Source organism: Salminus brasiliensis, chromosome 18 (genome assembly GCF_030463535.1).
Source record: "Salminus brasiliensis chromosome 18, fSalBra1.hap2, whole genome shotgun sequence".
Lineage (NCBI taxonomy): Eukaryota > Metazoa > Chordata > Actinopteri > Characiformes > Bryconidae > Salminus > Salminus brasiliensis.
This window is the reverse complement of record NC_132895.1, coordinates 21963133-21976294: the sequence shown is the minus strand read 5'-3', so window position 1 is coordinate 21976294 and position 13162 is coordinate 21963133. Positions and strand designations below refer to the sequence as shown.

Here is a 13162-nt window from a genome sequence, read left to right as displayed (position 1 = left end):
TTCTTCAAACCAGAAATTCCATTAATGTATTGCCAACTTCCAAATAACGTACAGAACGGAATGTCTTCCTAATTGTAAATTCCTCTGGGAATTAAATAGTTGCGAACAAACAATCCCACATTGGGGTGAATGTGTTTCTGAGTCATCTCAGGGTCTCAGTTTTGTTTTGTACATGATGATCTTTGTTTACCTGTATTTTATTCCCCTGTCCCTAACTTATGTTGTACATATCTACATATATATTTATGTCTTATTTTTGTACTTTTGTGCATTTGCCACAAAATAAACTAATGTAAAAGAATGAAACTGATTGGTGTGTGGGTTTTCTTCCCTTCGCCTCCTCTCCTTTTTAAACCGTGGTGATTTCTGTCTTTGATGCTGGTCGGCTCTATCTGCTTGTAGACAGAGGGCCTGTTCCTTGTCTGCTTGCTTTAAAGCACAGCAGATCTGATAGAGGGGAAGTGGATATCCTGTGTGGAGAATGTCAGAGGTTGAAGATTTTGCTCTTGGGGTACCCCTGGTCAAATTACATACGGTTTTTCAAAGTGTAAATAAGTTCACATCCTATACAGAGACCTGTACTCTGCATTGATGGTGTCCAGCAAAAACTGTACAGATAACACTTGGATTTTTGCCAGACATATTTTCGCTTATATAATTAACATGTAACAAAGACACTAAAAATGATGTGCAAAATAAGGCAAAATGCATAATTCTTTTGTAATATGTAAAATTCTGAAAATAAATAGGAATTGTGTCTCAAATGTGGAGACTTATAGATTTTGTATTTGTTTCCTGTGGATGATTTATTTAAAACATGTTATTTATGTTGTTATTATTATGGAGTTGATGTTACAGATTATACAATTGTAATAAGCCCCTAATGTAAGTAGTGTTGGGAGCATATTACAACACCACGTAATCATTCACCACAAACCAGGATATACCAAAGTGTGTGTGTGTGTGTGTGTGTGTGTGTGTGTGAAGCAGAATCCCATCAATTTACTTCACTGGAAAACCAAAAAGGTATGTTTCAATGCTCAATGGAATACGCATGTGTGTGTGTCTATAATATTCTTTAAAAAAAAAAAAAAAACTAAATTACTTAGTATACTCTACTATAGTCATCTCTATTTCTGTCCATACTATTTCTGTCCCATTTAGTGGGATAAGCTCAGACTCCCACTACAAAAATGATTCCCACTACAGGTGACACACAAAAATGTCACAGATTCGCTCCAACACTGACCTAATAAATCCGATGAAGCGGTGAAGAAGAGGAGCGGAAGTAGGGAAATGTAGTCTTTTAACGCTAGGTGTGGCATGGGAAGAGACCCACCGATATCTCACACTCCAAGAAATAAGCATTGCACTAGGGATTGTCCACTATATCAGGGCTGGTAATAAAGCGGGATGCGCTCCGTAGGAGAATTACACGTCTGTTTTCCGGAACGGTGTGAGGTGCCTCACGCTGGCCTGTACGCGGACTACAGTACCCAGGACATGGATTTATTTTTCATTCCAGAGGCATGACTTTGCGCGTCCAAAATAATCAGGAGCGAGTTGATTGGCTGAGCAGGGGAAGCCCCCGGCTCCTATTGGTCCGTGCGCACGTCTGTCAGAGGCTGCCTGTGACTCATGTGGAAGCTCCCTTGGTGGAAACAGGGACGAAATGGACCAGCGGTCGTAACGGCGCGGAAGGTAGGGCTTTTTCATTTTCAGATGTGCATCCGTACAAGTTGGAGATGTTGGACAACACGTGTGACAAGCTTTCAGTTTTCCGCAGACTGTTATAAAGAAAAAAAGGAATTGAACCCCGAGGCCAGCTGTATGGATGCAGCGCTATACCGTACAGCGCTCAGCCTCGGAGGAGTTTTCAGAGTGTGCTCCTTTAGGCTGATGCGTGTCTTGATTAATATTTCATTTGATTATATGGCGGCTGGATAGCTGTTAGGGCGAGTGAGACGTCACCGGTTGCACCCCTCTTTTTTTTTCTTTTTTTTTTTTTAAACACCCCGCGTTTGTCTTACTTTAGTGATGGATTTAAACAATAGGCGACGATGTGGACGTGATTAAAGTGGCCAATAACGCCCCCCTTCTCGCCCGTTTCGGTCCCCGTTCTCATGGAGCTCAAGCTCTGGGGGCCAGAAGACCGATTGCAAACGAGACCCGATTTATTATCCGTCTTCAGTGAAAATCAGTAACTTCAGCTGATGGAGGCAGCGTGTGCGCTCAGTGCTGTTGCACTTCCAGCACCGACACGGCGGAGTGATATAAATTTAGCTCGTGAACGCTAATGGCACAGCTACCCCGCTCCGTTTCCATGGAAACCTCCTCCCCCGCCCTCCTCCTCATGCATATTCATTTGAGAGAGAGAGAGAGAGAGAGAGAGAGAGAGAGAGAGAGAGAGGTTAGACGTCTATAAAAGGCGGACGTGTCGTCTTCACTGATAAGTCAATAAATCAAAACTTATTTTTTTTCTGATAAAAATATTATAAGCCATTTTTACTCTAATTTAGTACCCTGCTCCTTTTACAGAACTGACTGTGGTAGTATCCCACCACAGCGTGCTGTCTGTTTCCCTCCCTCTGTTTACGTGTGTAGCCCATGTAGTCCCTTCGTTCAAGGACGTGTTTCTACAAGAGGGTGCCCCCCCCCTCCCCGCCATGTTTCTGAAGGGCAAATCCGCCAGACCTTTTAGTCTCTAAATGTCCTCAGATTTGTTTAGGAATTTGGAATTTGCCTCCTCTCTGAGTTAGCCTGCTAACTGTGTGTTTTCCTCCCCAGTACAGAACACCCTTCACTGAGTTTCCCAGTAGTAGCATGGCAGCAGGTGAGTGTTTCTCCCCCTTTCAGTATTCTCTTCACTACTCACATCCACTAGTCAGTCTTTAAAAGTAGGTTAGTAGGTTTACAATGTATGAGTTTATGGCTAGTTGGCTTTGAGACAGTATCTTGCAATGGTGTAGTGTTCTTAAGAGGAGCCGGGGGCTGTGTGTGGGATTGCACGCTACCGTACTAAATAATAGTGCATCTGCATTAGAAGTGCATCCATAAGAATTTAGTGTGTACAGTGTAGGAGTATGCGGTAGTGGACCAAGGTTGTGTCGTCTCATGAAACCTTGAGCTGATGGGTTGTGTGACCGTCAAGACCATCAGGGTCACTCTGGCCTTCATCTCCCTCTCGCAGGCTTATGTCAGTATTGCATATTTATATGGGAGATGGATATTCACAAGGATGAGAAGTCATGAAAACACGGTGCCTAATTAAGAATGAGGCAAATTTCAAACTCAACAACACCACAATAATGTAGTGGCGCAATAGGTTATTTTTCCCCCAAGGTTTTATAAGTAGGAATAGTAAAAAGCTTTGTCTGTGTCTCATTTAAAATCCTAGCCTAGTTTCCCAATAGGATCTTAGTCTTAAAGATAATCTTGCTGAAATAAGCTGAAAGAGAACATGTTCAGTGTGAGATCATTGTGCCAAAATGCTTTTGGGAAACCCTGCCACTATCAAAATTAAGCTCATTGGACATAAACACATTTGCTCTTGATTTAATAGAAGCACCAATCCCGTCAGGTAAGGATTCCACCAGTCAGCTGAGATTTAAGCCCCTTTTTCAAAAAAACAACTAATTTCATCAGTTCCGTTGCTTTTTTAGAATTGGGACTGAGGTCTGGTGATGTTGCAGGTTAGTCAATATCACCAGACCTCAGTGTTTTATCACGATCGTTGACCCAGTCAAACACAGATACCCAACAGTTGTCATCCTGGAATGTGGGACCGTCTGTTGAAGACTGGGCTGAAATAGAACGGAACTCTATGAAGAGACTGGAGGAATCTTTACCTGACAAGACTGACTTGCTTTTAAGGCAAACCCAGCAGGCACTGGATGTTAATGTCAGACAGACGTTGAAAAAAAACAATTGGGCTGACGTCAATGCCCAGTGTTGCACAGATGTTGAATTTTGGTAAGAAATCAAAGTCACAGATGTGTCAGAAACCAGCATTGGGTTGATATCAAGGTCCAACGTTAGACAGATGTCATTCTTTGGTTGAAGATCAAAGTCACAGATCTATCAAAAAAACAGATTTGAGTTGATATCAAGCTCCAACGTTAGACAGACGTCATTCTTTGGTTGAAGATCAAAGTCACAGATGTTTCAGAAACCAGCATTGGGTTGATATCAAGCTCCAGCGTTAGACAGACGTTGATGTTTAGTTGGAAATCATAGTCACAGATCCGTCAAAAAAAACAACATTGAGTTAATATCAAGATCCAACGTTAGACAGATGTCGTTCTTTGGTTGAAGATCAAAGTCACAGATCTTTTAAAAAACAGCTTTGGGTTTATATCAAGCTCCAGCGTTAGACAGACCTTAAATTTTGGTCACTTAACACCAAAGCTTAAGTTTCACGTTGTGTGGACGTTAACATTAAGAAGGTAAGCAGACCTGTTTTGGCCACCATGCATCACAGCAACTAAATGTTGGTATTTTATGTCAGTATGACATAGGCGTGTGTCATTTAGATGTTGGATTTTGGTTACTTAACACAAGATCACAACCTAAAACCAACAATCAACAATAGCTGTTGTCATTGTTCTATGTTTAATTTACGTCGGCATTAGGCGTTGTCCTGACATTTCATTTTGATCATCTGACCTCAGGACCTACATTCAACCAAATATTGGCGTCTTTTGATGTTGATAGTCTTCATGAGTACAATGATTTTTAATGAAGACTTCATACACTGCACAGTGTCCAATCTACGTACACAGACCTGACTGCACTCTCTTTTAATGAAACTTGTGGAACGCTTGTGCAGTTTTTTTGATGACCTACACAATATGATGAGATGTAATTTATCATAATAATGACAAAAATATGTAATATTTCCAAATATATGTAAGTAACCTAAGGTAGATAATGCTTAGATAATGTTTCTAAATCTATTGATCTTATTAAGTCTAGTCTATATCAGGACCTTTTTGTTGAACCTATAGGTTAGTCATGTAAGTTGGGACTTTGTCCTATAAATGTCCCAGTGCAAGAACACACGGCTTCACAGACACACACAGAGGCAATGACACAGTACTGTCTCGAGGACCGCGAGCGATTCCATCTGCTTGTCTCTTGTCGTGACATCACCTTTGCCCTCGGCACAGATTCCCTCTCAATCTCTCTCTCTCTTTCTCTCTCTCTCTCTGTCTGTATTTATTTATTTGTTCCTCTGTCTCTCATTCATTCATTCATTTCTCCCTGTTTCACAGCATTCCTAGATGTTAAGGATGCTCACTCACTCCTCAAGCGTTTTCCTCGGGCTAATGGCTTCTTGGAGGAGTTTCGACACGGTAACATTGAAAGGGAGTGCATGGAAGAGAGCTGCAGTTTTGAGGAGGCCAATGAGGTGTTTGACAACAAGGAAAAAACAGTAAGTGCTGCTTTTTTTTTTTTTTTTTACGGAAGCGTTCTCCGCTGAGTCATGGATCTGCAGGCATTTCTGGAGTTTCTTATGAAATCAGTGTTATTCAACAGAACAGTGTCAGCCATTTTTTAGTAAAATAATGCATCCACTGATTAACCCTTTGGGCTCTAGAGTTGTAGAGAAAGAGAAAGTACCAGGAAGTATTTGGTAACTGTTCTGTTTAGCGTATTTTGTGGCATGCCACAGGGTTCTATTGTAGGGTGTATGACACTGATGTTAATTATGACTTTAATGTAGTTATGAGGGTCACTAACCGAGATGTGGCCCTACATACAGGGTTTAAGAAGTTGAAGTACTATCATTATTGCTAGCATTGATCCCTTGAACTGCACAGGCCTATGTAAGTTATGCGGTAAGTGTCTTTGTTGTTCTCTAAAACTGAATAAATTGATCGTAATAATTATAGATGCTGATTCTGGATCAGACCCAACCTTGTAGTTCAAATTGTTGGCAACACAGTCAAACACAACACGTTCTGTCTTCTTAATCTAGATGGAGTTTTGGAAGACACGCACGGTGAACAGCAATGCAGAAACGCGCTCGGACCGGGCGGATACCGTTTACATGGTCGTGCCGCTGCTGGGTGTGGCCCTCCTCATCATCATTGCGCTCTTCCTCATCTGGCGCTGCCAGCTGCAGAAGGCCACGCGCAGGCGCCCGGCCTACACACAGAATCGCTACCTGGCCAACCGCAACGCCCGCAGCCTTCCCAGAATACTCGTCCACCGCGACGCCCCTTCTCACACGGACAGCTCCCACGACAGGCCGAGTGTGGTGGTTAGCAGTGGTGGAGACAGAGGGGGAGGTGCCTCAGTTACCCAGGAGTCCTCCAATCATGGCAGTCAAGCTCCGAACGGCCGGGGCCTGTACGTCCAGGATTCGTCCGTGTCTGTGGCTTCGCGTCTGTCCGGGGCCACGCCTCCACCTTCCTATGAGGAAGTGACGGGCCACTTGGAGAGCAGCAGCGATGAGACCACGGCCCCTTACAGCGACCCACCACCCAAATACGAGGAGATAGTCAAAGAAAAGTGAGAGCAATTGCAGCAGAGTCGCAAAAACGCCAGCCGTGGTGAATTCAGGGGTCGAGTGCTTGATCCCGAGCGGTCGTTGTAATGAGTGTCACGCACGGACTAGCTCGCTGGCTGCTAGCTGTGTTTTGGACCTCTTGAATTGCCCCGGGTTGCTGCCCAAAGTTTTCGATGGATGTGCCGGCCGCACTACTACGAAACGTAGTCATTGTCGTAAAGTTGTGTCCCTGAGTTCTGAACTTGTGAAGATCAGAGGCGTGATTTGTGGATTGGGACTCCTCAGTGTTCTTTCCCACACTCTTCCAGAACCTCATCTGCCATCTCCTCACTGCTTCACCTTCCACCACGCGCACCATACCCAATGCTTCTGCTTTTGGATCCAGCCTCAGCTTCAGTCCTCAGAAAGGATAGCCGTAAACGAAATGGGGAATAGTATTTCGCTGAATAACTGTATGGGCTGAGAGAGCACATGTACAAAGAAAGGGTCTGGTGGCTGGGCAACGGATTAAAAAATACGCAGATCTAAGCATAGATAGAATGTGACCTTCGATACACGTGTAAAGAAGCTGTGTTTCCAATCACTGTGTGCTCATCTCATCGAACATTGTGAAGAGTTCAGTAGGCTAGGTCCAGTAACACCATCACAGACCTGTTACACAAATATCCTAACAATTAGTACAATAACTTACAATTAGTACTATAACATAAAGAAGAAGAGCAGGTCCTGATGACTTTTAAATGATATGCAAATAATAAGATACACAGGCGATCCAGCAGTGCCGTTCGAAAGTATGTCAGATGGTACTCAAAATATGCGCGGTTAGAAACGCATGCAAGCAGACCTGCAAGGCCTGGTAGAACGCGACCGTTTTGCTGCATATTTTAATTCAGCACGCGCTTTCCTCTCTCTGTCTCCGCCCGAATGTGAAATTCAACACCGGCCTTAAACACATGTAACGATCAATACTTAATCAGTCTGTCTGTCTATTCAGCACAAATGCCTCCAGCGATTTCACCAATCTTATAAGATTCTACTTCCAGTAATCTCCTCGCATGCGTTCCCCCTTCCAGGACACGGTTATTGCAGCATACACAAAAACTAACCCTAACCCACTGAGAGCACAATTACTGGATAATGTAACATTCCAGTCTCCTGATGACTCCCTAGTTCTCCTCCTTCCTCTTTCTCTGCTCTTTGACTGTTTACAGCTTTTGTTACTCCTTTTTTATAACGGCATAAAAACAGTGTGAATTTGTATAAAGCGTTACGTGGCTTTTTTCGACCTCACCGGGTGCTATACTGTAATATATAATGCTGCTTGTCCTCACGTTGTCTCGTTCCTCGCACAGTCTGTGACTCTTGGCTCTGACGAGTAAGGCAAACTGCCCGCCCGTTACCATGCGCCTGAACAGTGTTTTCCAGCTCAGGTTTAAGCCAATGAACTGCCGCCTTTTTACGGGAAATGTGTAAATAATCTCTCACTGCCAGCCAATGGGGGGTGGGGGGGGGTGGGTGCGTTAAAATGCTGTGTTTTTGACTGGCACTGAAAATCAGCACTACGTTCGGATTACTGTAGAGCCACGTGTTATGGAGTAGCATAGTAAGAGAAATGCTAATAAAGCTAATGCATCTGATCTGATGATGAAAAGCATGTGCATAGCTATGGTGCACTAGCATAAAAGTATCATAACGAATCTTGCAGGGGCAGTGCTGCAGAGACGACGCTAGCTGAAGATGCGCACCAAAGCTAATATAACCCGAAAATGATTGTGCACAATCCACTACCCCACGTGAATAACTAGTTTTGTAACGGATGCAGGGGGCGCAACGGCAAAGCTAGCATCAGGATGATGTAGCAGCATCTTATGCGAATCACTGTAGGTCCGTCCCAGTGACTGGAATGGTGCTCTGCTCTTGGAGCTGGAGGCTTACACCTTTAGCATGGCGGTTGGAATAGCTTGGAGCACTTGGGTGGACCTCCAGCAATCCAAAGATTCCAAAAATATGCCCTCGGAATAGAGGCTCAATAAGAAGGGATCTGAAAACTCATCCAGAAATCCAGAGGCTGGACATTGCGCCCATCAATCGGCAGTGGATTAAACTGATCGGATATACAAGGCGTGAACTGTGAAGGTTGAAGTGGAGCATTAATGACCTTGCCACCTCCTCCTTTGTCTTTAATCGTAGAGGAAGGCCTTCCTTGCTTTAGTATTCCTGCCGCTGGGATTGAGCCTCTGGTCGTGCCATCTGAGCCCAAACGACCAATGGAGGAATGCTGTGGCTGAACGGATTTTACACTTACAAAGCATCAAGCCCTAGAGACTACACTGACTGCATCGATGGTTGAAAGTGATCATCTATAATCAGTATGTGACTTGGTTGTTGGAAGATTGATGAGCGAGTGGGGGCAGACAACTGACCTTGGAACTGAACGGGAATGGAAAAGCAGGAAGGATGGTAAAGGGGATTTAACAGATTTTTCTGCATAATTCAAGTGGTTAATATGTAAACAGTCATTCAGAGTGGTTTGATTAGAGTGACATACTGACTGTCTTGTGGTAATTGGAACCGTGGGTTACAGTGTAAATATACAGTGGCATACAAATGCTTGGGCATGGTCGAACTCTCTGTTACTATGCTTAAGTGAGTAGAAAATGAACTGATCTCCAAAAGGCATGAAGTTAAAGCTGATTTCAAACAAGATTACTGTGTTTTTGTTTTGTACAATTTTGGAGTGAAAAGGGAAAGGAAAAGCATGCAAATGTTTGGGCACCCCAAGAGATTTGAGCTCTGAGATAACCAAGGTATCAGACTTTAATTAGCTTAATTAGTTATGGCTGGCGCTGATTGGGAAAGTCCAGGTAATGCAAATATCACAGCTTTATAAAACTCTTTAAACCAAAGGAGATCCTAAGTCATGTTCTCCTCCAAGCAGCGGCCTGCCTGAAAATTCTAATAACGATGCCTATAAAGTATAAAAGACTGTAAGAAGATAGCAACGGGTTTTCAGGTCGCCGTTTTCTCTGTTCCTAACGTTATTAAGAAATGGCAGTTAAAATTAAGGTCAAATTGAGGTCTGAAAGACACAGGAAAATCTTCAGAGAGCACTGCTCATAGGATTGATCTTCAGGAAGATATTCTGGAGTGCACTGTTCTACTGTGCAGCAACACCTGCACAACTGACCTGCATGGAAGAGTCAGCAGAGGAAAAGCTTTCCTGCATCCTCACCCCAAAATTCAGCATTCATAGTTTTCATAGTAACTTTTGAATACGTCGGATACGCTTTGGAAACAAGTATTATAGCCTGATGAAGTTCAAAAAGAACCTCTAATTCACAATCACTAAATGCAAGTTTGGAGAAAAAAGGGAGCAGAACTTTACGCAAAAAACACCTCTCCAACTGTTAAGCATGGGGGTGGATTGATTATGCTTTGGGCATGTGTTGCAGCCAGTGGCACGGGGAACATTTTACTGGAAGAGGGAAGAGTGGATTCGATAAATACCAAAACCTCTGGAAGCAAACATCACAGTGTCTTAAAAAATGGAAGATGAAGAGGATGGCTTCTACTGTAGGTTAATGCTTCTAAACACACCTTTAAGGGACTACCTTAAAAGGCACAGGGCCATGGCCCTCACAATCCCCTCAGTGTAAACATTGTCAGTACCTGCAAGATGGCCCTACAATTTCATGGAACTGGAAGCCTTTTGCTTGGAAGAATGGGTGAAAATTCTCCAAACAAGAACTGAACCTCAGACTTTTAGCTAACTATAAAAAGCGCAATACTTGCCAAAAGGGGTAATACTAAGTACTGACCATGTAGGGCACACAAACTTTTCCCTCTGGCCTTTCAGCTTTTGGTTTTCATGCTTGTGTTATTTTGAAACTATAAAAGATGGAATAAAATAGGTAAATGTTTTATTTTTAACTTCTTTTGGAAATCAGGTCTTTCACTTGCTCACCTATTCACAGTACCAAATCAAAACTGATCAGGGCTGCCCAAACTTTTGCATATCTAAAATATCTAGTCAACCAACTTCTGAGTGTCTTCTGAGTTTTTGTCTGGAATGAAGCTGTTTCTGCAGTTTTATGCTTTAATATCTGTATTTTATATCTATATTTCTTTCGAGAGGTCAGCGTCTAGGTTGCTAGTTTGTGATAAGCTACCTCTGGCCTAGTTGTAATAGTTCTAGCACTGCTTTTGCTTTACCTTGGATACGCCAGCTCATTTACAACAGCAATTTGCTGTCGCCTCCTTTCCATGTTGAATGTAGCTGAATGGCCTACTTATTCAAACGCCTCTTCCCAGAATCGGTTCCTGGTTACACTGCTGGTAAAAAAGTGCTAAATCTGAAGAAAGAAAGTTTTGTCTGAACTATTTTGCCTTACGACACTTTCATATATTCATGGATTTTTGGCCAATGCTTTATAGTCCAAGTTCTTTTATTTTAAAAACTGTTGTTAAACAGTGTCTCGGGCAACATATCACCATTATAGGTAACAGCTTTCTGTCCAGCTTTGAGCTCTAAATTATGACCTGGTAGGTTTGACCAGAACAGAGCATTTCACACCAAACCACCCCGAATGGCTTTGTTTACATCATACTCAGCAGGCCCCGCACATCAACTTGACGTTAGAAAGACGTTGGACTCTAATGTCGAACAGACATTTACATTTTTGTTAAAAATTTCAATCAGGTTGACGTAAACACTCAATGTTGAAGACATTGAATTTTGGTTGGAAATCCAATCACAGATCAGTGAAAAATCATCTGAGCTCCAACGTTAGACAGACGTTGATATGTTATGTTGGTTTTAAGTCAAAATTAAAACCTCCGCCTAACGTTGGAGCTTAATGTCATCCCAATGTTGGTTTTGACCTAAAACCAACAACATATAATAACATTTAAAGCCTAACAACATCAGAATTTCACGTTGTGTGGACATTAACATTTTGACATTTAGCAGACGTTAAATGGGTTTGGGTCACCGTACTCCATATAAAATTGACGTTGGCGTTCAACATTGTCCAGACATTGAATTTTGGTCACCTGATGTCACAACCTACATTTAACCAGATAACAAGCTGGGTAACCATTTAATCACGCAGACACAAATCTGTGGAATTCTCCTTTAATGCTACACAGACAAATTATGGGTTGTGATTAAAGTGCTACAAATAGGCTTTTAATGTAACACCGTTGTGCGTGTTGTCTGTAACCTACTGTGTGTTTACTTGAGAATGAGAAGAACAGGACTGTGTGAGTGAGTGCAGTTGTAAGTATGTGCGGGTGAGTGAGAGAGTGTGTGTCTGTAATGCTACCTATCTACCTAGAATGTGCCACCAGAGCCACAGGTTTTCTTTCACAAGTTAAACGTGTGTGTGTGTGTGTGTGAGTGTGTGAGTGTGAGTGTGATGTATCAAATGGCAGAACATATGTGCACCTTCGTTCTTCTGCTCAGCCTAACTGCATGATGATGTTTTTTTTTTTTTATGTTAATTTTATTTATATTAATGTCATATTTTTAAAGACTAAAAATTCTGTCTACATTTTTACTGAGGCTCTATATATCTTGTATCTTTATGTGCTGGTTACACCTATTTAAACACTTTTATAAATCAATGTAAGCGCTGTTGAAATTGTAATAGATATTTATGTAATGCGATCAAATTGTACATTTGTGTATGCGTGTATAACTTGTATAAAAAATATCACCCCTCATATTTTGCCATTCTCCATCCCACACAGATGTATTATTAGTTCTGCATATTCATGTATTTGCCTATTTCTAGAACTCATGTTTAAGTGTGTCTCTGTCACCAGCCATTGGCCACCAATGCATGAATATTTCTTTGTTAATTTTCTTCTGAATAGCTTTGAATAGCTTTATCTCATCACACAAGTTACACATGATCATCAGATCCGTGCTGACACACACCGCTTCACGCGCAGAGGGCTTATGATAGCATTAGCTGATCAATGAATAAGCTCATCCAAAGAAAAACGACGACGATCACCACTCCACACGCCGTTATTATTTTTGCTTTAAAAAGTTTTAAAAACAGCAGAAAATTGTTTGAGTCTTCCCTGAAAACCTCTCTGTCTCTCTGCCTCTGTCGCTTTCTCTCTCTCTCAAGTTTACCTCTTTGTACTTTGTAGAGCTTCCAGTCAGACTGGCTTAAGAACAGATCTCCTATAACCCAACCCTATCAGTGTGGTTGCCACAAATGTTGCTAGTGCTAGCTGCCTTGAAATTGCAAAGCAATTGCGACACACAGTTGCTAATGCTACATCTGAACATGCTTGCTTTTTGTACTCTTTAAGTTTCCCGTCATTCTGCAGTGGACTGTAGTCAGGGTGGTAGAATCTGTGCGAGACTGAAGGTGGTGTTTACTTGCCATGATCAGCTCCCTGCCACACCCACACCTAACAAATGCTTAGACCAAGTCATTTGACCCTATATGCACAACCAGCCAGGGTTCTCGCTGATATTCTTGTTTCAGTTGGTGAATTGAATATATCTGTATTTGCTTCATGTATCCCCTTTCCCTTTTCACTGTGTCATAACAATCTGTTTCTAAGTGCCAAAAGTCCCTGTTTGAGAAAGCACTGTATCCTTCGCGAATATTAAACAAGTGAGCAGCA

At 42.3% G+C, this 13162-nt stretch overlaps 1 protein-coding gene across 2 annotated transcripts; it reads left to right on the top strand.

Annotated features, from left to right (window-relative positions):
* Positions 1-1621: 1621 nt before the first annotated feature.
* Positions 1622-13162, top strand: LOC140539495 (transmembrane gamma-carboxyglutamic acid protein 3). Of its 2 annotated transcripts, none has more exons than XM_072662214.1 (4): positions 1622-1701; positions 2788-2833; positions 5274-5434; positions 5981-13162. In XM_072662214.1, exons 1-4 carry the CDS (start codon positions 1639-1641, stop codon positions 6518-6520), a joined length of 810 nt encoding a protein of 269 aa, XP_072518315.1. In that variant the 5' UTR covers positions 1622-1638; the 3' UTR covers positions 6521-13162. The 2 variants fall into 2 exon arrangements, with proteins under 2 accessions (XP_072518315.1, XP_072518316.1); XM_072662215.1 differs by having other exon boundaries at positions 1643-1701; positions 2793-2833.

Bases quoted from the DNA above. Each gene is read 5' to 3' on its own strand.
- LOC140539495 (XM_072662214.1), top strand. From the start codon at position 1,639: ATGTGGAAGCTCCCTTGGTGGAAACAGGGACGAAATGGACCAGCGGTC. The intron at 1,702-2,787 runs GTAGGGCTTTTT...TTTCCTCCCCAG, and splicing joins CGGTCGTAACGGCGCGGAAG to TACAGAACACCCTTCACTGA. The intron at 5,435-5,980 runs GTAAGTGCTGCT...TTCTTAATCTAG, and splicing joins TTGACAACAAGGAAAAAACA to ATGGAGTTTTGGAAGACACG.